This window comes from Rhopalosiphum padi, chromosome 1, assembly GCF_020882245.1.
Source record: "Rhopalosiphum padi isolate XX-2018 chromosome 1, ASM2088224v1, whole genome shotgun sequence".
In the NCBI taxonomy this organism is placed as follows: domain Eukaryota; kingdom Metazoa; phylum Arthropoda; class Insecta; order Hemiptera; family Aphididae; genus Rhopalosiphum; species Rhopalosiphum padi.
This window is the reverse complement of record NC_083597.1, coordinates 74,233,776-74,258,204: the sequence shown is the minus strand read 5'-3', so window position 1 is coordinate 74,258,204 and position 24,429 is coordinate 74,233,776. Positions and strand designations below refer to the sequence as shown.

General features: G+C 25.6%; 4 protein-coding genes across 15 annotated transcripts in view; 3 read left to right on the top strand and 1 right to left on the bottom strand.

Moving 5' to 3' along the window:
* The first annotated feature begins 753 nt into the window (after positions 1–753).
* LOC132929784 (E3 ubiquitin-protein ligase sina-like) lies at positions 754–13,442 on the top strand. Of its 5 annotated transcripts, none has more exons than XM_060995382.1 (11): positions 754–1,270; positions 3,974–4,064; positions 4,128–4,220; positions 7,582–7,728; positions 8,014–8,291; positions 9,450–9,730; positions 11,184–11,423; positions 12,002–12,242; positions 12,313–12,528; positions 12,606–12,727; positions 12,902–13,442. In XM_060995382.1, the coding sequence occupies exons 1-11, from the start codon at positions 1,193–1,195 to the stop codon at positions 13,161–13,163; spliced, it is 2,049 nt and encodes a 682-aa protein (XP_060851365.1). In that variant the 5' UTR covers positions 754–1,192; the 3' UTR covers positions 13,164–13,442. The 5 variants fall into 5 exon arrangements, with proteins under 5 accessions (XP_060851365.1, XP_060851332.1, XP_060851341.1 ...); XM_060995349.1 differs by lacking the exon at positions 7,582–7,728 and having other exon boundaries at positions 756–932; positions 1,028–1,141; XM_060995358.1 differs by lacking the exon at positions 7,582–7,728 and having other exon boundaries at positions 757–1,270.
* Positions 4,578–6,445, bottom strand: LOC132929811 (uncharacterized). The gene has a single exon (XM_060995393.1). The coding sequence runs from the start codon at positions 6,370–6,372 to the stop codon at positions 5,410–5,412; it is 963 nt and encodes a 320-aa protein (XP_060851376.1). The 5' UTR covers positions 6,373–6,445; the 3' UTR covers positions 4,578–5,409.
* Positions 13,443–16,035: 2,593 nt separating the features above from the next.
* LOC132918030 (uncharacterized) lies at positions 16,036–20,310 on the top strand. The gene is made up of 4 exons (XM_060979080.1): positions 16,036–16,288; positions 16,430–16,567; positions 18,873–19,026; positions 19,084–20,310. The coding sequence occupies exons 1-4, from the start codon at positions 16,231–16,233 to the stop codon at positions 19,217–19,219; spliced, it is 486 nt and encodes a 161-aa protein (XP_060835063.1). The 5' UTR covers positions 16,036–16,230; the 3' UTR covers positions 19,220–20,310.
* A 979-nt stretch (positions 20,311–21,289) lies between these two features.
* Positions 21,290–24,429, top strand: part of LOC132918731 (peripheral-type benzodiazepine receptor-associated protein 1) — a 37,526-nt gene continuing 34,386 nt past the window's right edge. For all 8 annotated transcript variants that reach the window (XM_060980165.1, XM_060980166.1, XM_060980164.1 and 5 more), the window contains exon 1: positions 21,290–22,021. In XM_060980165.1, the coding sequence (XP_060836148.1) occupies positions 21,305–22,021 (717 nt within the window). In that variant the 5' untranslated portion in view covers positions 21,290–21,304. The remainder of the gene's footprint in view (positions 22,022–24,429) is intronic.

The window sequence follows — 24,429 nt, the reverse complement described above, 5'->3', positions numbered from 1 at the left end:
CATACTTTAAATCTAATCAAACTTGTTTTTAGTGCTATGATATTTTAACATTTTTAATTTTAACCTATAAGTATACTAACTGGTTTCACTTTTTTACCTTTAAATATATGGAAATTGAAAATCAAAGCATTTTTTTTATTTCAAATCGTGTTAAGGTACAAATACACAGAAAAAATAATACTTAATTGTAAACAAATTTATTCAACGCACCAATCAATATATATACAATATTTAATCATTATTAAACAAATATTAACTAAATAAGTAAATAATAAATAATAATTCAATGCTAATAAATGTCTTGAGTCTTCACTCTTCAATAAATTGTTATTTATACAAATGCATGATGGCATCATGCCATTATGTTTATAGAATATATAAACATTCACTAAACATTGTATGATAATTTTATATCTAGCCATAATTATTATTATGTTACATAATTTATGTATGTACTATAATAAAGTAAAATAGAATATTTATATTTCATGTATAATAAACTGTATAATGAAGTTTTTCTAGTAAAACCCGCCAAAATTGTTAATGATACATCACAGATATATAAAAATTCCCATTGGTTTTTATATATCTGTGTGGTACACATGGTTTGTTGTACAACACCGTGATCTATATTCTGTGGCAGCCCTGCAATATAGCATTTATGACTTGCACTGAGTTAATAGTGTTGTTACGGCGATAGATTTGTGTTGTGAGCACTGAGCAAGGTGGTTTATTGTGATTTGTGGTTATAATATCCATCTTGGTTGCGAGTTAGCGTCGTCTGCGACAGTGCGACATTCATTTTAGTAAATTACATTATTACATTTCATGTTTGTTGTTTCGGCTTCGCGTTTGTGTAGTGCTTACGATAAACACGTTTTAGAATTTTAGGTCTAAATTACATGTGTTATGACTTGTGGTGTTGAAAAAAAGTATAATGAATTTTGATACTAACTAATTAATGTTGATGATAATATCACAGAATAAATTATTAAGTTAATATTTATTTTAAATTATTCTTTTATAGTATGATACTGATACAAATACACAATCATACATGATACAACTAATAACTATTGAAGTGAAATCTTTGAATCCTGAATTATCATTAAATTTAATATATTATATATTAAGTACAAAGGTATGATATTATTCAACATCGGTGTGATGTAGTTTTAACATTAAGTCTTGTATGAAAATGTCTGCCGACGAAAACGAATCTGTGGACATACAACTAATCAATAGGCGATCTAATAATTATTCTAGTAGAGTATGTACTATATATATTATTAGTTATTTAGTATTTAGTGGTTGTTCTTTAATGTAGTTATATACCTACTATATTTATTTTTAGATTAAACTATTGGTATAAGTATTTGTACTGAACATAATTGTTATTAGTTTTGAATTTTGATTTTAAAATATTTGTCATGCTTCTTAGTCGAACCCATATTATCAATTAATTTTTTGGTTTGTCTAAAACCTAATCACTAAAGCTGATTAAAAATAAATGTACTGAACTATTGAAGAATATTTTCTTTGGTAATCGGTCAAAATATCCACGAACCTAATATCCAAATGTATTCGTTTTTTCCGAAAGTAAGTGCATTACCATAAGCATGCGCATGGGTCAAGCCTAAATTGGTCAATACTAAATTGTATTTGTCGTAATAGTGAAATAAAATTAAAAATATTTGTATACCACTACATAAATTATATTGATTTATTTATCTGACTAAAACATTGTGCATTTGTGCACAAAATGTCAAAATATGTACCTATTATGACGATAGAAGTACTAAAGAGTCTATACTCTATAGCAGCGGTTCTCAATCTTTTTAGTACCGCGGCCCAAATTTACCCTGAAAAATCTTTCGCGACACATGATTTCGCTTTTCAAAAAGTAGTAATAAAAAACAAAATTTGTATTTTATAAATATGTACAAATTTGTAATATATATTTAGTATTAAAATAGACATCGTTTCTCAAAGTGTGGGTCGTGGCCCACTGGTGGGTCGTCAGTCAATTTTTAGTGGGTCGTGAACAATTTTTTGAATTATGATATCAATGCTGTTATTAACCATAATAGAAAACATGCACATATTTCGCATACACCTCATTATTAAAAGTACGCATTGATAAAAATAAATTGGTTATAAACCTAGAAAATACTAAATATGTATTACAAATTTATACATATTTCTATAATACAAATTTTGTTTTTTATAACTACTTTTTGAGAAGTGAAACCATGTGGGTCGCGAAAGATTTTACAAGGTAAATTTGGGCCGCGGTACTAAAAAGATTGAGAATCACTGGAATAGACAATGGCCTATCGCCTATGGAAAATAGAAAAATTAATTTATACTCCTTCTTTTATTAAAATTATACATTTATATATTACCTACTAAGTTTTTATATATAGTTACATATAAAAATACGCATTAGGTATTTAGGTATGTATTAATATAATATGTAATTATAATATACAAATACCTATGTCTAGCACATTAATGTTGTGTGCACTGTGCACAGACAACTTCTATTTGTGTAGGTATATAAATATTATACAGTTATAAATCTACAATTAGAATGTATGTGTTAAAAAAAAAATTAAGTGCACTATTCAAGTATTGAGGCATTAATTCTTCCATGCTTGACCGGAAATTAAAGTCCGCGCACACCTATGTGCATTACACTTTACTTTCTAATAAAATATAAATATATTATATTGTACTTAATACATAAATTATGTTAATAGTAATAATATCACAAAATATACTGCACACACATTAGTCAAATAGTCAAATATTATAAAATAAAATGTAAAATAATTTGCTAAGAAAATCGTTTTTAAAAATAGAAAATTTTAATTTATTTCTAATAAAATTAATCCATTTTCTAAAAATGAGTGCATTACACTTTACTTTCTAATAAATAGAAACCGGAATACTTCCTAGATCCTTTACTATTTATTATAATATTTTTTATTCATAGAATTTTATTTTTCTTGTCAAAATGCTTGAAAATTATTTAAGTTATTTGAGCTAATTTTATTAGCAAGTTAAGTGTAATGCACTTAGTTTTGGAAAATGAATTAATTTTTTTAGAAAATAAGATTATTTTATATTTTATTTCATATTATTTGACAATGACTATTAAACTAATTTGTGTGTAGTATATTTTGTGATATTATTACTATAAACATAATTTATGTATTATAATATAATATATTAGTATTTTATTAGAAAGTAAAGTGTAATGCACTTATTTTCAGAAAAATGGATATATTTGGATATTTTGTCTGTGAATATTTTGACCATTGTATATTTTGTTTAATTAATGTTTATATTATAAATATAATAATTTATCAAATTTTGTATTTATTATTTATAATCATGTCTTTATTATAGAAAAATATTTTGTTTAGTAAGGCGTATATATATTTATTACTTAAATTTACTAATACTATTTTGTAATATTGTACTATTATTTATGAAGAAGAAGCCATTAGGTAATTGTTTGTTATTTTCTTGTTAAATTAGTGTTTTGCTAGCTATGATATTAATTTTTCTCTATTCTCCAGAAATCTAAAATTTTTTTATTGATAGCTCTATTTATTACTATTATTATTATTATTTTTTAAATTTATCCAAAAATAAAACAATGATCATGTTGGTATTTAGCTAATTTAATATATCTATCTTATTGAAGTCAAGAAACAAATTTATGTACTAAAGGGGTGGCATTGATGAATGGGTGTTAAGTTTCCAAATTGTTACTCACCTTAAGCGGGTTGTTGTTATGTTTGTTCACTTGAATAGTGTATATATTGATATTATTATAGTTAGACAATCTAAATTATTTGAATTATTCTTATGTTGGACAAATAAAATCTAGTAAAGTATTAGAGTCATAGAGTCATACCAAATTGTATAGGTCGTATGAATAATAATGTATCAGTTATTATAGATTGATTTGGAAGAGGAGCTTAACCGCATGGAAAGACCTAGTCGAGTTTTCAATAGCCATCATCATTTATCTATGGCTCCAGTGTTAACAGGTTGGTGTTATTTGTAATTTAAATTAATTTGATCATTTTTATTTGTTGTTTTAATTATTTTAGATACAATTAATATGGAACAAAACGAGCAAGTTCGTAGTTCAAGAGATAATAGCTATGATGAAAGTTCAAGTAGCACGACACAAAATGCAGGGAGTAAGTTATTTTAAAATTATTTGTTCATATATTTTAACTAGTCAAATCAAGCTAAATAAAAACATTTCTCATTTCTACCATAATATCATTTAAAAATTTAAACTAACCATATTCATCTTTTTAATAAATATCTATCTATTATCTAAGATAAACCAATGACCAGTCAGGATTTTTAATATATATATATATTTAATATGATATTATTATTTTTTTTAAATATATTATTTTCCTTATATTCTATTAAAAATAAAAAAAAAGTTTTATGTAAAAAAAATTAATAAATATCAAAATATAGTATATACTTTGATTTGTATTTTTTAAATTTTTTAAACTAAAAGTTACGTTGTAGTGGTAAAATTGTCAATAGATTTTACAATATTTATATAAAATAAATTCTTGTTTTATGTTTAACAGAAAGTTTCACAAGAAAATATGCAAAAATCATTTTTTATATTTTTAAAATAAATATTTGAAATTTCCCCACGTAAACCTTTTCTTCTAAATCAACAGTTCTTAAACCGTGGTACGCGAAAGACTACACCAGTGTTTCTCAACCAGTATGACGTCGGGTAAGCCAAACGTGTCGCGGGAAGTACTTATATTAACTGTACGAACCTTGTTGACACTATTTACAAAAATTAATAGGTATTATTCTTATTTTTTTTTTTATTGTGTGTCACAAAGTATGAACATTTTTAATAGTCTGTGTTATAATACAAAGATTGAGAAACACTGGACTACTTGATGGTATGCGGAGGGCCATTTTTGAATAATAAACCCACTTATATCTTATTTTAAAAAACAAATAAATAAAAAATAATTATACTTTAGCTGTAGTATTTTACTGCCTTATTATTTAAAAAAAAATGTATTTAACTGTACAATTTGGATTTTGGGTAGCGGTGTCGTATGCTATCTACGCACTAAATGTTATCTACACATTGCTATTTACGTATAAATTATGTCGTATTATTATATAAAAAAATCTTACTTCATTTTAAACCAGAGCACTTCATAAATAAATGAAGATTATCAATGAATGTTCTTAATTAAAGTTGAAAAGTATTTTTCATATCAATAAAAAATGTTTCGAACGTATTGGTTGTGTTTATGGAGCGCCACCATTCTTCTTTAAGCTGCCTTTCCAGCAAATTAGTGGCACCATGCGATTTTATACCATATTTCACCTTTATATGTCGCCAATAACATTCCATAGTTTGAGTTTCAGCTCCTGTTTGTGGGGATCAATGAAATTATTTTTATGATTTACGGTATTGTAGATATAGCCATGATCGTTTAAACAGCTGTAAGCTTTCCATTCATCTGAAAAAATGGTCGTCCCTGGCTCAATTTCTCTTTTAATAATTGGAAGCAAAGTGGTGCGGTCTCTTTTTTGAACGATAAACAATCGGCGTTCTACTATATTATCACGCCTACAACACATTCCAAACACCCACGGCCCCTGTACGCGTACACCGTTATTTCGATTAGTTATTTCAGTATCAGTATCAGAACTGCTAGATCCTGATTCTTCTCTAGGTTGACGATCTCCTAGACGTAGACGACCACGGTTATACTTTCGCTTGCCTTGAAATAAAGATTCGTCTATTTGCACTACGAATCCTACACCACCCATTTTTGTACGTTTTTCAAATTGGTCAACACAAATATCACGGCAAAGATTGTACCAATCCGACACGGTGTGTTGACTTCTAGCTGTCCATTTTATAGTTTGAATTACTTGCATACCATGTGCCCAATACCATACGAGCTCTATTACAATCTGGCATAAACTTAATCCGCTATTACATTTTCCATTAGTATCGACATAGGTAAAAAACGGATTTTTTTTACGAATGGACTGATAGGTTTGACAACCACGTGTTTGGCAACGTAAGTATTTTGTTTTCACAAATTGCCCATCGGAATCTCGTTTGCGGCTATTTTTATAACATTCCTTGAGAACGCCACCACACACTTCATTGCTAACATTGATTTTTTCACAAAATTCTTGTTTAGGTAAGACACCTTTTTGTTTTAAAAAATTCACACATGTATCATCAGTATAAATAATATGTCTATATAAATCACCAATTGAATTCATTTTGAACGCAATACAAATGACAAACACACGCGAATAATTCACAGACATAACTAATCGTTAAAGCCTGTGGGATCTAACTTTGTACTTTGTAGAATGTAGATAAATATTTGTAGATAGCATACAACACCGCTACCGGATTTTGGATCATTCTATATTTAGTTATTAGTGGTACGTGACTAATAGATAATATACCTAAGTGGTACATAAAAAAAAGTTTGAGAACCATTGTTCTAGATAATTGTAAATTAGTATAATTATCCTTATTGAAAATCATGCAATTGTATCTGGGACAATATCAAGCACGTTTTAATTTAACCAAGTCCTATCAAAAGGGGAGGGGTTAAAATATTGATAATACATGAATTAAAAATACTATAATATAGTATTTTATTATCATTTTAATGAAAGATAAAAATGCTACTACTTTAAACATTTCTGGGGGGGTTAACCCCTAAAATCTCCCCTGTAGATGGGCTTGGACAATATGGTATAAAATATAATATACAATTCTTGATATTTTTAATAATCTTAAGTATGAATTGTACATATATAACTATTATTGCTCCTTTTATATATGCCACTGAAGGAATTGTATAAAACAAAAACGTCCACTAATTTTCTTACTTAGTCTATTCTTAATATAATTACTAACTAAATATAAACAAATTACAATTAAAAAAAATATTATAACTATAAAAATTATTATTAAGTAGTATTTAAAAAAAAAAAATTGCAAATAATGAAAAACGTATAATAAATATAAAAATAGAACACAAAGTAAATTCTATTTTATTGTTAATGATATAAAACTTCTCTATAAACTTGATGTTGAAAAAATCGTCAACATTTTTTAATCTTTAAAACTGTATATGCTTTGTCACTATTAAAAAAAACCTAAAAATCTGGACCCTACTTATCATGCCTTTATAATGTGTAGAAAAATTAGGCCTACAAATTATTTATCTCATCAATGAGATTAACATAGAAAATAAAATTGATTTTGTTATTGTATGCTATAAATTTAATTTATTTTTACTTACATTTAAAAATGTATTTAGAAAATCAATTCAGCAATCCTTTTAAGTATAGTCTGCTATCAGCAAGCAGGAAACTTATAACTATATTAGCACTCTTACTGTATTATACAACTTAAATAGAGACTAAACCATCAAAACTAACTAGGAAAAAACAAAAAAAGACTTAATTTCAAAGATTTATCATAAGGAAACATTATTTTAATTTCCAAATGTCTCTTAGATACAGTAAATGGAGATGCTACGAGAAATCGATCACCTTTTGTTAGGTTTACCATTACTGATCCAGACACTCGGCAAATTACATCAGCTAGGCAAATTCCATCGAATAATACACCACCTAATACTCAAACAAGCTCTTTAACATCTAGTAAATATATTTTTGTATAATGAATGTTATGTATATGAACATTTTAGATAACTTATTATTAATGTGATTTGCATATCATATAAATTATTTATGTAGGTATTTAAAAAAATTGTAATATATTAAATTAGTTTTAATATTTTTGTGATATAACCACTTTTTAACTTCACTTTTAACGAATTATTTATTTAATAAAAATATAGAAAGAATAATAATACATGTATTATAATTTATAACAATATATAAACTTAGTTTATAAGCTTTACATAAATTTAAAAAACTTTTTAGATAATGAAGTAGCTGGTATATCATGGAATGATGAAAGTGATGAAGATGATCATACTGGAGTTAACTTTGATTTTATGAGAAATAATCTTATACTAAAACATATTGGCTATGATCATAGACCAGCACACGCTAGATCTGTAAAACGGCCAAGGAATTTTGTAGATCAACCTTATGTATTAATAAACACAAGCTTTCCAAGACAAACGCCTCCCCCCGGTGTCACAAGAACCAATACGCGTGTTAATGTTTCATCAACAAACCGAGATTTTAATGACCATGTAAGTTTAATAAATATATATTTTTAATTTTATATTTGAACTGATAGTATGTGATAACTAGATATATGATTCAAATACATATGTATTTTATATACAATGATACTTATGTGTAGTTTGAATATTAAACTATAATTAATAATTGATTTCTTATCAAATGATGATTAAATGAATAAATCACTTATTGATCAGACTATTTAGGTTTATAATTGTTACATAGATTATCCTTGCATTATCTAAAGATTTTGAGTAGAGAATTATAGACTTCATAATTTTATTTAATATATATTTTAAATAATTTTAGAAAATGAGTAATTAAAGATTTATGAAAGAGGAAAACAGTACTTATATAAACTTGGTTACGCAATCATTTCATCACCAAACCAATGTTATTAAATGTTTATTTATTTTCTGTTTACTGAATTAGTCTTATAAAATACTTACATACTATCATACATATATTATTCGTCTTAGGGGTGCGTGATTATTTGTATTTTTTATTAATTGATTGTTCTTATAATACTTAATAATAATCGATTAATTGATTATTATATTGATTTATAAGCTGTTAATTGACCATATGTCAAATAATTAATCGATCAATCGTGGTTGATTAATCATTATGTGACTTGTTTTATTTATTTTATTTACTTTCGATTTTTAGTGGACTACTGACTGTGCTATATTTTTTGAATTGTAAATCGATTAATTGATTAAATGGGTTAGATCGATTTATCGATTGTTATAATCGCGCACCTCTAATTCCACCCTCATTTTCCAAGAAAAGACATGAGCAGACTAAATTTGAGTGAATTTTACTTACAAACTTGAAGACACAATAGTACTGGAAATGGTAATGGTTGTATGTGGAACTATCATTTTTTTGCATCGACAGTGTAGTTATCTAGTCATTTGCTACACAACTTTACCACTATGACACCCAGATTTATTTAGTATCATTTTATTAAATATATTCATAACTTATAACCAATTAAGTTTTTATGTTTTTCTTTTATTTTTTTGACACAATTTGTTTGAATATATTTATACATATGTATATTAATTTAATATGTACTAAGTATCATAGCTCGCATATTACGACACTGTAAGATACTCAGTATATAGATATTTATATTAATTTAAAATTAATTTTATTTTTAGCCTCCTGGTAGATCACAAACTTCAGAACAAGAACTTCCTGAAATACAAGTAATAGAAAATGTAATGGAACCTGACAACAGTGAAGAAAATAGAAATGGTACTTTAGATATACCTAATGAAACTCCAAGAACAAGAGTTGTACCTGTTGTCATGTCACCAACACCATTTAGTCCACCGTCCGAATCTCCTTCAGATACTCCTGAAATACTAGCTACAGGAGTAAACAATGATTTACCAAATGTGCCTGCAGCAATACCATTAACAACTAATGATGATAATCAGTAAGTAACTTAAATATAATAATAATTCTTAGGACAAATGAAATTCACAAAATGTTATTTATTTCATTTGTTTTTTTTTTTGCACTATTTTGCACATACTTAGCTTTTGTCTTCTAACATTACTATAACATTAACAATCCATAATTTACAAAAGAAATCCTAAATTTTAAATCAATTCTACTTATTTTATTCATACTAATCAAAGCATTTACTCCTAATGATATCTCCCTCTACATTTGCTCATTTCAACTTTGAAAGTCCTCTGGTTTCAATTTAATAATTTTAACTTTTTAAAAGAACTATATTCTTATTACATACATAATACACTCAATACTTAAGCTTTCTTACTTCCCCTTACAATGGAAATTTTCAATTATCTTATTCCCTAAACTTGATAAACCAGTTTAAAATTCTTTCTAATACCTCTATCAGCTTATTTTAATTTTTATTATAACTTGTGAGAAACTTTTCAAAGTCTAATGTTTATAGTTAACAAAAAGCAGATATTACTTGACAATGGGTGCTGGAGGTTTCTTCCTAAATGATTGATGATTTATAAAATAAAAATAGAAAACTTGATTTAATTTTATAATTTGACTATAATAAATACATATAAATATATAATATAATAAATTTTTCACTCCCCAGCCAAAAATAAAACAGTTGTAAATATGCCACTGCTCATACCAAAAAGTAACTCAATATTATTTTTATTAAAAAATTGAAAATAAAAAAAATCTTATAGTTTAATGTGTTATTATTAAAATTAAAGAATTCAATGAATAAATCAAGATCAAATTAAAATCAAAAAAAATATGTCTCATTTTTCTGTAGCTGGTATTTAAATACCCTAGTTGTTCCTAATAAATTTAAATAAATAATTATTTTATAATTCACTAAGTATTCCATGATGAATATCTATTCTAAAGAACCTAAATATTATCTATTACCCATTGATGTATTCAAATATTAAAAAAATAACTTTTTATTGCTAACTCTGATGAATTATTTCAATTTTTATTTCCATCAAACTGCACACATTCAATTGAGATATGTAAAAGCTTACAAATATTGATTTCCAGGAGCATTCAAAGTTCATGTCCTTGGTCCAACAATTTGTTTGACATCCATTGCTTAAATTTAAGATCCAGTCAATTGTTTTTAATGTTCTTGATTAATCCGTCATCATAACAGATCATTAATTTATTCTCTTTTTAAAATACTTTTTAACTCTTCTGAGTATCTTATTCTTTCTTATTTAGTTCACCATATTCTTATAGTGATCCTAGAACTCTGAAATTTAAATATTTTATTACCATTATGTATAAGTTTTATTCATACAATGATACAATATTATACATAATTTTCAGTAAATAGTATTAATTCAATAATTATTATATATTTTAATATTTTTTTAGTTTTAAAAGTATTTATTTTTTCACAAATTTTACAGTGGCTCTACTGATAACACTAATCTTAGCCCACCTCTGCTCAGATATGTTATACGTTCTGATGTACGTTCTGATGGTTCAGTTCATAGAACAATTGATTTCGAATTAGATAATATAGAAAATGAGACAGCTAATAATTCAGTTAGAATTGATGAAGTAGTTAATTCTATTCAGGATGATAGTGAAACGATTTCGAGAAATTCTCATCCTACATTAACATCTGCAATGCATAGTAATAAGCAGTAAGTTTTTTATTTTAATTTTATGTGTAATACTTACAAAAATAAAAAAAATTAATAATTATAACAAATTCTTTTACATTTCCCATTGTGGATAAGCAAGAAATAAAGTAGTATTGTGAATGTTCAATATTAGGACGTTAGAATGTACAACATATTCATATACTATTTAAATGATAATTGTATAATTTATTATTTATTTTATTTATTAAAATTACGGGCTGTGACCTTTCTTAATGTTACTTTAAGTTTTTAAAAACTATTTTTTTTTTTTTATTGTTTTAGTTTCAAAAAATATATAAATAAAATTGATGAGTAATTTATGAGTTATACGTATTGAAAGTTTAGATAAGCGGAGTAGTGGACAAACATTTTAAAAAAAACTTTAAAAAATGTTTAAAAATATTATTTTTTAATTAAAACATTTTTAACAACTTGAAACTATGTAAAAAAATGTTTTCAAATACATGAATATTTTTTGAAACAACGTGTGTTTTTGATAAAAGAATCACCATGTATAATTTAATTTTTTTCAAAATAATTGCTTAAAATCATAATAAATTTTATTTAAAATTATATAGATACAGAAAAATTGGACAAACATCACTGAGACGCGTTGAAAAACATCCAGAAACATATGAAGACCTTAATGATCAGTTATTACGTTTATTTGAGTGTCCTGTATGTTTTGAACACATTTTTGCTCCCATTTATCAATGCTTAAATGGACATTTAATTTGTAATACATGTGTACTTAAGTGCGAAAATTGTCCAACATGTAGAAAATATTTCAACTCAGAACGCAATCTATACATGGAAAAAGTAAATTACTTTATATATTTTAATTATTACAAAAATTTTTTCAATAATCAAGTTTTTTTTTTGTTTTAAGGTTGGTATTTTGCTAAAGTATCCCTGTAAAAATACTCCAAATGGATGCAAGCATGAATTGTTGAAAATTGCTCTAAAAGAAAAACACGAACAAGAATGTTTTTATAGACAATACGAATGTTTTTTCACTAATTGTTCTTGGAAAGGAACCCATTTTGAAGTGTACTCGCATATGATTAAAAATCACAATGACCGCGTTCTAACTGGATCAGAACAGGTGGAATTTATAAAAAAAAATTATAAATGTAAATTTTTGAAATTATATGTTTTACTTAAGTTTTATTATTGTTTTAGTTACTTGAAATTAGATTGCAAGGTGATAATGAAAAATTCAAGTGGTTTTTATCAGCAGAGAATGAATACTTTGCAGCATTCGTTCATATAGTTGATCCAATTCAATATAGACAATTTAAAATGTAAGGATTTTTTTTTTTTAACTCAAAAGTAATTTTAAAAATAATATTTAATTATTTTTTATTTTACTAACTAATCTAAAATAACATTATATAATTAAACAGAATATGTGAACACAAAATTGTATATGTTAAGTAGTTATTGATTATTAATTTAATGCTTATTATTGTTTTCAGTCATGTAAATTTGTTTGGATCAGCAAGTAAAGCAAAAAAATTTAAATTTTGTATACAATTAACCCTGCGTAGAAAACCCAGTGGGTTTTCACAAAAGTTAGTTTATGAGAGTTCAGTTCTTCCATATTCGGAAATCGATGATGCGTTAAAGCAAAGTGCTTTTAAAGAAGAAATAATATGTTTATCTCAACAGATGATAAATCCTTTTATAAAAAGAAAACGTCACTATCTACCAATTACTTTAAAAGTTGGCCCAGTATAATCTAGTTTATACATACTATTGAAAAAAATATTATTGTTAAATTGTAATATTATTTAGATCTTTTTAAACATTAAATATGTATGTACATATAACTTTTTTAATGTATGTGTTTCAGTGTTTGTATAATATAATATATAATTACGTAAAATATATTGTATTTATATTAATGATAATTTTATTCTTGTATTGTATAAAATATTATACTTATTGTATTATATCACCAAGTTTATTTAGTAAAATAAAAAGAGAATAAAACTATAAAAGCCAAAAATGATTGTATGTAGTTTATATTCTCATTATTTAAATGTGTTTAAAATATATTTGAATTTTGAATTTTAAAATATAATATACATATATTAAAAGTGTATATATTTGCACACAGGGATGGCCCTGGAGAATTAGTTATGGGAGAAGGGAGGGAGGTAAGTTATAATAATATTCATAATAACATACTATAGTATGTTTTATAATATTATGGTCTATTATTATTAATATCTCTATTTATTCTTCATAATATAGATAATACTAGGTACATACTCCTAACTATATACTTTTATGTGTCTATAATAGTTTGTCGTAATACGTATATTTTTTTTGCAATTTTGTTCTTAACATAATATAATCAGTTCTATATAGGCCTTGAGCTTTTTTTTTTTAGTTAATAATTAGGGTAATTTAAAATATGCCGAGCCCCCGTACTATATGTTTCATCAATATTTTATTTTATTATTAACATTACTGCTATATCGAAATGAAGTAGTAAATTAAAAACTACACTATTATATATATATAAACTATAGGTTATAGGTCAGTGGCGTGCTCAGCTTTTTTGAAAGGGTATATTCAGAAAGGAGATATTCATTTTTGACTTGTCATGGACTTTAAATTTTTTTTCATGTAGATAATACCTATATCATTACAAAAAACTCCAAAAGGCGGGGCGGGGATATGACACTCTGATCCCCCCGTGAGCACGCCACTGTTATAGGTACGTGTTGAGTGTTGACTAAGGACTTCTCAAAGATTGTTATTGGTTGGGCCCTAAAACTTTTTCATCAATTAATTTGATTATTATATTTTCTAACGGCGATATAGAAACCATTTGTGATTATGAGTTGGCAGAAGTAGGACGGAAAGTATTTTGTAAGGTACTGAAGTAATTTTCTAGTCAGTTAGAGATAGTGTATTAAATGAATATAGTATCAATGTTAGCGAAGATGAAGAAATAATTGAATTATTAGACTATGATAAATGTAACAAAATAACAAATGCATTGCCTGTGCCTATATTATAATTAAAAAACTTTCATTTCATTCAAATTAATTTCATAATTTATTTACAGTTTATAAAATGTGTACTACTGTTACCCTTACTGAAACTCCTTTCTACATCTCACGATGTTGTTGAAGCGTATTTATACGACGCAATTTGTCCCGGATTTAAATTAATATTAACATATTTATCACCCGTTTCATATTCATTGTTTATATTGTCACAAATTTTTAGAATTGTTTTGAATCCCTAATTCTTATTTAGTACTAAGTCCGTTTTAGTTAATTAGTTTAGATAGGTAGTATATTTACGATAATTTGACAAATAACTCAATAATTATAGTCGTTCATTAAATAAATACCATTTAAAATTAACAAAATTCTCAAAAATTTATATATATGTAATTATATGTATTATGTTAAAAATATGCAAACCCATATAAATCCTAGCCCTATTTATCACCTTTAAATACTAATGGCGATTGAAAAACATATCAAGATTCAGAAAATGCAAATTATTGATACTATAGCTAAGTCAAATGTTACATGAATTACTCATTTAGTACTACTTGCTTTAAAAATAATGTCCACTATCCTATGAACAACCAGGCCCCAGAGGAAAATTGCGGCCGAGGCCTTTTATATGCCAGGCCGACACTGAATACAATTTCTTTTAAATATAGGATTGGGTCCTTGGGGGGGGGGGGCTGCCCTAGTTGTACATAGCTCATTATTAAATATTATGCATTATAAATAATGGGCTTGTATTAGTTGTATTTTCATATTTTATTATATTTCCATACATGATGACATATTACCTATACGTTAGTTTTTGGTACAATGAGCATGCGTTTTGAAGCTAGGGCTTGAGAAATAGTCACTCATATTAAGATTTGGATAGTGGCGGGATGATTCTCATTTCTCGGACAATAGACACCGTTCTTGCAGCTAATATACCAGTAATATCTAAAAGTGAATTTTGGTGATTTAGGATAATATTGATAGATGGCAGTGTCTTGAAGTTTTTCCATTTGCATAATATGGAGATCTGTGTGCGGCTATGTTCTAGGGCGGTTATTAGGGCACAGCCATTTATACGATATAGAAATATATATATTATATGGCCCTGGTTCTGGGTTTATGGCACGGACTAAGATATACTTCTTATATATATATCTTAGTCCGTGTACCGAACCGAAACATTTGAGATCTATCCCCGCACGCCCCCCCCCACAGTTTGTCATTACCAGTCCTGTATATCTTAGTCCGTGATTTGTGGTATAACAAGCGGAAATTATAATTATATGAAGTGTTTTCATTTTTAGACTGCAATAGAGGGAATGTTTGGAATTTTGGATACATTTTTTTAGAACTTGGGATATTGTTTTGTGCTTCTATGCAGAGTACACATGAAATATAATAATCTAATAGGTATACATACAAATATAATTACTCTATATTCTGGGTATTCTGTGGTATGGGTTTGATTTTTAAGTTTGTCGGCTGCTACTTGTTGCACAAATGGTCATACTGTAAGTTATCGCTAACAATATTATTCATTGCAATGTAAGTTGTTGTCGGTTTTGTTTTGGCTTTTGATATAATAATAATTACCAATTAGGTATCATTGACTATCGACTACAACAACTGTCTACTAGATTATCAGTCGGTTGAACTGTTGATGTTGAATTGTTGAAGTACCATTTTAAATTAATTTAAAATTATTTACCTCCATTTGGACGTAAATATTTTCTAAAGTTTAACATTAGAATATATAGCTTTTCCATATTTTCATAATGACAAGATCAAAAGCTTTTCTTTCATTAGTTATATTTTCAACAATATTTGTACATGGTGAGTACTACACTGCAGGGAGTGGCCCTATGGTATTTTTCTGTTTTACTATATTTTATAACATGTTTTGGCTAATTTATTGTATTATTGTATGGTAATCTTTGAAACAGAAAACTAAATTTGTTTATCATTATTTTATAGCTCAATCATATTTATTATGCTACCAATGTGTTTCAACACATCCTGGTTGTGGCACACCATTTAAGTGGTTATGGCATAAAACAGTGTCTTGTCCTGAAGAAGATGATATATGTGTAAAAGTCATTGAGAAAGTTGGAGGTAATTATTTATTGTTTATGTTTGAAATAACATTTTATTAGTTAATTAATATTTGATTAAAATTGTTGACTTTTATTTTATATATTTCAATATTATACACAATTAAGTAAAAACATCAATTTAATTTTTGTTAGCAAATACTTTATTTTTAAAGGTAAATTATTTTGGTAAAAGTAAGTTAAGAAGATTTTCAAGACATTTTCTGTCCTTTGAGTAATTAATTTAGAGTAAAATCTCTATTACAAAAATTATAGAATATAATATTTCTGAGGTTTAAACTTATGATTTAAGTATGTTAATTGATTATTTTACTTAATATTCTACTTCTAAATAAACATTGCCATTAGTCAAATATATGATGTACTGTAAATTATACTGTTCAAAGTTTAGTATACTAATTTATTAAACAATTTCAAAATTAAAAAATAACAAAATCACATTCCAGTATTTCATCTAATTTTAACATAGGTAATAATCCTAAAAATAGTCACAATAAAACTAAAGTAAAATGTCTAAATATTATGTTACTAAATTTGTATTAATAGTATAAAACAATTACTAAAAATTAAGTAATGTTAACTTAATAATATTTTTGATAAAATTGTTTAATAAATTAGTCAGAAATAGTATCAGAAATATTATTAAGTTAACATTACTTAATTTTTAGTAATTGTTTTATACTATTAATACAAATTTAGTTACATAATATTTAGAAATTTTACTTTAGTTTTATTGTGACTATTGTTGGGATTATTACCTACATTAAAATTGGGTGAAATACTGGAATGTGATTTTGTTATTTTTTAATTTTGATTCAGAGGATTCAATACTGACTTTGTTTTTATCTAATACATGCGTAAAAGAAATTTAGATGTTTTCTTTGCTAAATGTACTTATTTATTCAGTGAAATGATAATAAATCTGAAAACTGATTTGACTTAATCAATTTTTCCATATTAATAATATTGTATAACCTTAAATTACTAAAAATTTACATTAAATAAAATAGAAATTAATAAATTGTCATATTGTAATTTTTGAAGAAGTTCTAATAATAATAAAAAAAAAAAAGTGAGAAAGTCAATTTCAAGCTGATTTAGCAACAAATTCAAATCTGTTTTTAGATTTCTTATTGCTTCACTTTATAGATTAATTGGGATGTTTGGCAAAAAACATGTTTACATTGCTATGTTCTACGTGTGTTAGAAAAAGACAAAAACAACCAGTATCAAATCCATTTGACAAAAAAATCATTTTTATCTTAGATAAGGTGTTTTTTAAATGAATGAGCTCTTAAGCATATTAACTGCAGTGGCCCAATGAACAGTTTTTTGAAATTTCTTTTCTATCTTAAAAATTTGGTCTTATTAAAATTATTTTTAAAATATTATAAATTAAAAATAAACTCTCAAATGGTATTTTTTGCAAAATTCTCATGAATCAAGATATGATACAGTTTTTGCATCAAAATTAATGGTGGTCACATCAAATAACTAATGTAAATAAAAATTGATTTTCTAAATAAAGTGAATTGGATAATGATTATTTTGCCATATAAATAATGTTTTCATTAATCATGCAAGTTAATTAACAACAGATAAATTTTACCACTATTTATCTAGTAGAGTTTTCATATAAATTGATGTGTCACATAATGGTTTTTTTAGTTAGTAATTGTCGAGTATGAAAAACGCCACGATACGCTTATAAATGATGTTACATCCTGATTCATATGAAAATTGCAATTCTGTTGTTTATTTTTACATTTAAGATGATATTCTGAAAATAATTTAAATTAATCAAAATTTTAAAGATAGAGAAGTTTATAAAGAATGTTCACTAAAATTACTAAATTAATATTAAATATTATATTAATTTACTAAATACTAAATTTGTCTAAATATTACACTATATCCATTAAAATTTACAATTCCTTTTATCATTTGTAGAGTTGAATATATATTTATATTTATTTTCAATTTAAAACAAAAAATGCATAATAGATAAGCTTATATACTAAGGTTTAAGAGTATATTTAAAAGGGGCTGATGAAGGAGTCACCCATTATCAATACAATTGGATGAATTTTATTTTTCTAAATGTTGAATTTAAAGTCAAATTATATTTTAAATTATACAATTGGTATATTAAACCTTCAATATAACTTTTATAATAGAAAATTTTTCTTTTAGATAATTCAAAAAAAAAAAAAAAAGTGAAATTGTTTTATCTTTGTTGTATATGGGTCTGAGAGAGTATACAATTAATATTATTATTATATTTATTTTTATTTTTATTTTTTAAGCTGAAGAACGTATTACTCGTGATTGTTTGAGTTCATTAAAAGGTTTTCGAACAGATATTCCTGCTGATAAGTATGAGGGTTGTAGAAAAAGTTCCCTCGATGTTAAACTAGGCCACTATGTGAATAATTCAATTCCTGAGTTGGATATTAAACGGTATGTACTTAAAATAAACATGGATTATTACATTTTAATTATTTTAAATATTTACAGAGATTATTATGATTCAACTACTTGGTGCTTTTGCTATTTTGACCATTGGTGTAATTCAGCTAATATATCTACATCTTCCAATTTGCTTATTGTGCTGATAAGTATATTTTTTTTTGTTCGTAATATTGACCAGTAATTATATTTGCATAACATACATTTAATGTATAAGAATCATGATTATTATATGTACTGAAAAATCAAACATTTATTTAGGTTTTTGGTTTTATTATTTACGAATAATTTAAAATGTTGTTGATAATGATATATATTATTTTTATAATATGTTTGTATTCAACCATATTGTGAAGTTTTGGTATACATTAACTATAATTTTTATTTAATTTTGTTAGCTAGAAGAACTACAGTATTATGATTTCAAATAAGTATTTAATAATTTATAATTATTATAGCACTATTACCAAATAGGTTTATAATAAACCTTTCATTAATATTAAGTATCATTTATGTTCAAAGGTTAATTTAAAACACCAAACATTTAATTTTCATATTTAATCACATATGTTTTGTCTTTTATTATATAACTTTGATTTATTAGTTTATTGATAAATTATTTCTTAGTGGAACTGTATTATATTATAATTAATATTAAGGTAACTAAATCCGTCCATGTTATACTATTTTTTTTATATAACTAAAAATCTATATTTTTTTTGTTTTTTTTTTACCGAAATAAATTTTTTTATACTATATTAAAATATTTTGTGTTTTATTGATAAATAAAAAATTTGAATTTTTAAATAACTTGTAGGAATTTGGTTTTAATTGTTTATTAATTAATTAATTAGAATAAATTAGAATAAAATACATTAATTATAATATATTTATTTACATTTGTTAAACATCAATAATTTGAAGTATATCCAGAAATACTATCATATTAGTACATATATATTATATATATTATTTTTGTCTTTTGATACTTAAGATTATATATTTTTAAATTATGACATTACAAATTATTATAATTTTTTATGTATTACCATAATCAAGGCATTCTAAATTTTTTATATTATTAAGCTACTCATGTAAATATTACAGATTAATTAACCATAGATTACAAAAAATTCACTATTTTTATTATTGAAATTTAAAAATTTTTTTTTTTTAGTTTTTGAGTTTTTGTTTTTGATAAAAATATATTTCAATTATTTATCTTTATAATGTCATCATTATTTCACCAATAAAGATTTAAATAAATGAACACAATCTTGATTTTCTAAGTATTATATAATTCAGTTTTGTAATTGTTAACTAGGGATTTTTGTTAAGTGAAACTTAATATGTGAATCATTAATACTTACTTCAATGGACAGTTGTTACAGCTTATAATATAAGTATATATATATACATATTGAGCAATTATTGTCGTTAACTCTCACCATGTGTAATGAGGCCTCTGCACACGTCAAGACGGCTGCTGTGTATGATCTTATTTACAGAGTCTAGATCATACATATTTGTTAATTAAAATTGCATTTACATATAATCTACTTAGAAGATAAAATACATCTAATATTTACATTAAAATAAGATAAAATAAGTTAGGTAACTAACAATAATTTATAACTTATGATTCATAAACATAAAATATTATATTAAAATATTTTAAAACTTACATATTAATCTACCTATGTCAAAAAATTAAAAAAAAATTATTTATTAGTATGTAGTATTACTAGTATTAGAATATTATCATTTATCAATTATCATAAATTGATGGTATTTCATAGTTACCATATTAAACTATAAATTCAAAATAATATCAAACAATTTCAGTTAAATGTATTTTCTTATTATTATCGTGTTTAATAATTGCCTATCTATTTCTAAAAAGTTTTGATATAATAAAATTTATTTTGATTATATTGGTCTGAAAGCGATAAGCTGGGTCTCTGAAATATCTTTTTAACCTTCGAAGTATATACATTAAAAACTGGTATAATTGTACGATTATTTAGGTCCCCTCGTCGCACATTTGTTTGTACAAATGTTCGTACGAATGTCATATCCTCCTTATCCACCGCACACACCACACATTTAAATTTAGTATGTGTGTTGTATGTTGTTGTGTGTGTATTTGCGTGTGAATTATGCTTTGGTGTTAACTACAATAGGAGTTGTTTTATATATTATTAGTTGTGTTCATAATATAAGACATTTAGTAATTGACAATGTGTCTGTATAATAGTGTATACCTGCAATGGATACGGCGGCCACTTGTAAGTATTATGTGACAAAATTACTTGGCATTAGTCCCCCAAAACCGAATTGTGTGTACGATGTACGATCAGGCAATGTCCGTGATCGTGAGCAAAAATCGTTGTTTCGCGTTTTCTACCGATCGAATGACCGACGTCGTAAACAACGTCATAGAACTAATATACAAGAATCGTACGTTCCTTCTATGCATGCAGACGAAGTTGGTGCCAAAATAGGCGATGGTCGTGTACTGGAAGAAGACACAGTTGAGGATATTGAAAAGAAGTTCCAAGGATTTCGGAATGTGTTTGAGAAGTGTAAGGTGAAGAAAAAGAAACCACGTCTGTTCAATGTCAGCTCGGGATTGCGATTCACGCTTGTTGCTAATTCCATGTTGATAGACAATCAAAAAAGAGCAAACGAAACTGCTACTACAACTATCAATACCGAAGAAGATAAAACTGAAGAGGACGATGCTGATGACGAGGAGGATGAGGAAGTGGAGGATAATGATGTAGAAGATGAAAATGAAAATATAGCGGGCAAAGATATAGCAATTGAGCCATTGAAAGCAGTTGTTAATGATGTGAATGAAGAAGATTTTTCCGAGTCTAGGTGTCCAAAAGATGTAGCAGATAAAGTGAATTCGTGGATCGATAATTCCGTTAAGCAGACCGATGGATATTCAGAAGAGGAAAGTATATTTGTTGACGAAGAGGTAAACTTTTTTGATAAAAATAAATTATTAGTTTAAATACAATAACAAATAATAGTGTGGTATCAATGGTAGCTTTTATGTGCTTGTAACCACTTTTTGGATTAGTAAAAATGCTTTAATTTTTAATTTCAATATCTTTTTTAGTAGGAAAGTGTTGGTACTTTGAGAGGGTCAAAAATAAAAAGTTGTAGTATAATTAAGAAGTACGTAATATATGATATGTATGCGTTAAATTTGAATTCAATGATAAATCATTACATATGAAAAACGTTGCTGAGCAAAGATGTTCTGTTACCTTTTATAACTAAGTATACTGTATGATATATTTATGTATTTACTATTGACTTTTTTTTTGTTATTTAAGTAATTTATTTTACTTTAATTAATACGGTAGGTCGATTTAATTTATTATAAAAACATTGCATCTAAAAGTAAAATAACTTATAAGGAATCTTGAATTAAATTATTAAGTATTTTATTCTCATGCAAAAAAGTTATCATATAATATAAATTGAATTAAAACTATAAAAAGTTGAACATTTTAAATGTCTAAAACCGCATAAAAGAACCAAGATATTTTTAAAGTTAAGTCATGTCTAATAAGTGATAATAGTATCTAATATTTTAGAACAATATTAAAGTTTATTCACTATTCGGCTATGAATTACAATAAAAACAAATAATTTGGTTTTTATAGGAATTTCCGTTTTGCCTATATATATATGTATTAGATTCTGAACGAAGTGAGGAATGTATTGATTTTACAATGATGTATGTTTTTTTTTGTATCTGTCACACGATTTGGAGTAGAAATAATGCTTTGATTTTTGGCTTTAGCCCCTATTTGAAAAGGAAAATTCATCTAGTTGGTACTTTCAAAAGTAAAAAATTTCCAGTGATTTTCAAAAGCCTTAGGGAAAACTCTAAAAAAAGTGACGGTAAAACGAGCATTTTTACGCATAATCAGTTTTCGACTAAATTGATTTTTTTATTTTGTCGTAACTCAAAAACGAATCATTGTAAATACTTGAAATTTTCACCAAATGTTTATATTAACGTTATCTATTTACGATTAAATTTTCGAAATATCTTGACTTTTTTTAAGTTATTTATAGACAATTAAAGTTTTCGGTTTTTCTAAGTTTTTTTTTTTTGAAATGCCTATAAAAAAATTTGGCTCCCCAAAAAATCTTTAAAATTTAATACATGGTTTATTATAAGTTATACTTATCGTAATAAAAAAAAAAAATAAAAAATCGTTTGCCACAATTTTTGTTGATAAGTATTTAAAGTCAAATGTTTATGAAATATGTTAAAATCGTGAAATTTACAAGAAATTTTGAAGTTGAAAATTCATAAAATTTTTGTGATTTATACCTATATAGTTGAAAAACCAAATACAAGGTTCTTCATAAGTTTTCCTACAAGTAACTGTAAAAAAAATTTCTAGCGTCTACATAGAAATAATTTTATGAGCGTATGAAATTTAATTTTTACGAAATCGCGTAAAATTACGATATATTACAATTTAAACATAGGTAATAATATAATATATCCAACTAATTATCCTAGACTGACAAATCATCTCCGTTCAAAATAGTTTTTCGTATACAATGATACCTGTCATTGTATTCAAATTAAACATATCCATTATAGTGTCACCTACCCCCCATCTCAATATACAGCAGAGCGATACCCACTTGCCCACCTTTTTTATTTTTATTTATCTCGAATATTTTGCAAAGTAGTGAACATTTTTATTTTTTACTTCCAAAGTCTCAATAGTATAAACTAAATCCAATTTGCTATCCGGTACCATACCATTTTAGTGGATCAAAAGGTGTTTGTAAACTCAAAAAAACAAATCACTGAAAAACCATACACTTCCCCGCCCGCCCCCCCAAAAAAGAGGGAAAATACAATGATTGCTTTCACTCTGAAGCTAAGTACTAACTACTAAGACTAACTAGATCCAATTCGCTACTAAAAATTACCCTCTAGGTTGAAGTTTGATGCATTTTACTAGTTCTAAGGATGGTAATAGATATAAAGTAAAAAAACAGTATTGTAAAATCAATAAATTTACCCGTTATTCGCTTCGCTCAAAATCTGAAATTAATTTAAAATTGCAAGAAACTGGTTATCTAGTAAACTTTATGACAAAATTCAGTTTCGGTAATTTTATGGATATATCCGAGCTAGCATTGTAGTTGGTAAAAAATTGATACTTTTAGACATAGAAAAAAAAAAAAATATTCGTGTATAGCTCTTTCGACGACACGTTGTTGACATATGTGTGCACGTGTACATTCTTTACACTACAGTCACGCACACTGTCTAATGATCACTTACTAGTTTTTTACATACACATTTACACGACACGCATTCATCATATTTAGTAAAAATCC

Coding starts and splice junctions, on each gene's coding strand:
- LOC132929784 (XM_060995382.1), top strand. CDS start 1,193: ATGAAAATGTCTGCCGACGAAAACGAATCTGTGGACATACAACTAATC. Junction 4,065..4,127: donor TATGGCTCCAGTGTTAACAG/GTTGGTGTTATT, acceptor TAATTATTTTAG/ATACAATTAATATGGAACAA. Junction 4,221..7,581: donor CACGACACAAAATGCAGGGA/GTAAGTTATTTT, acceptor AATGTCTCTTAG/ATACAGTAAATGGAGATGCT.
- LOC132929811 (XM_060995393.1), bottom strand. CDS start 6,372: ATGTCTGTGAATTATTCGCGTGTGTTTGTCATTTGTATTGCGTTCAAA.
- LOC132918030 (XM_060979080.1), top strand. CDS start 16,231: ATGACAAGATCAAAAGCTTTTCTTTCATTAGTTATATTTTCAACAATA. Junction 16,289..16,429: donor TTCAACAATATTTGTACATG/GTGAGTACTACA, acceptor ATTATTTTATAG/CTCAATCATATTTATTATGC. Junction 19,027..19,083: donor CCTGAGTTGGATATTAAACG/GTATGTACTTAA, acceptor AAATATTTACAG/AGATTATTATGATTCAACTA.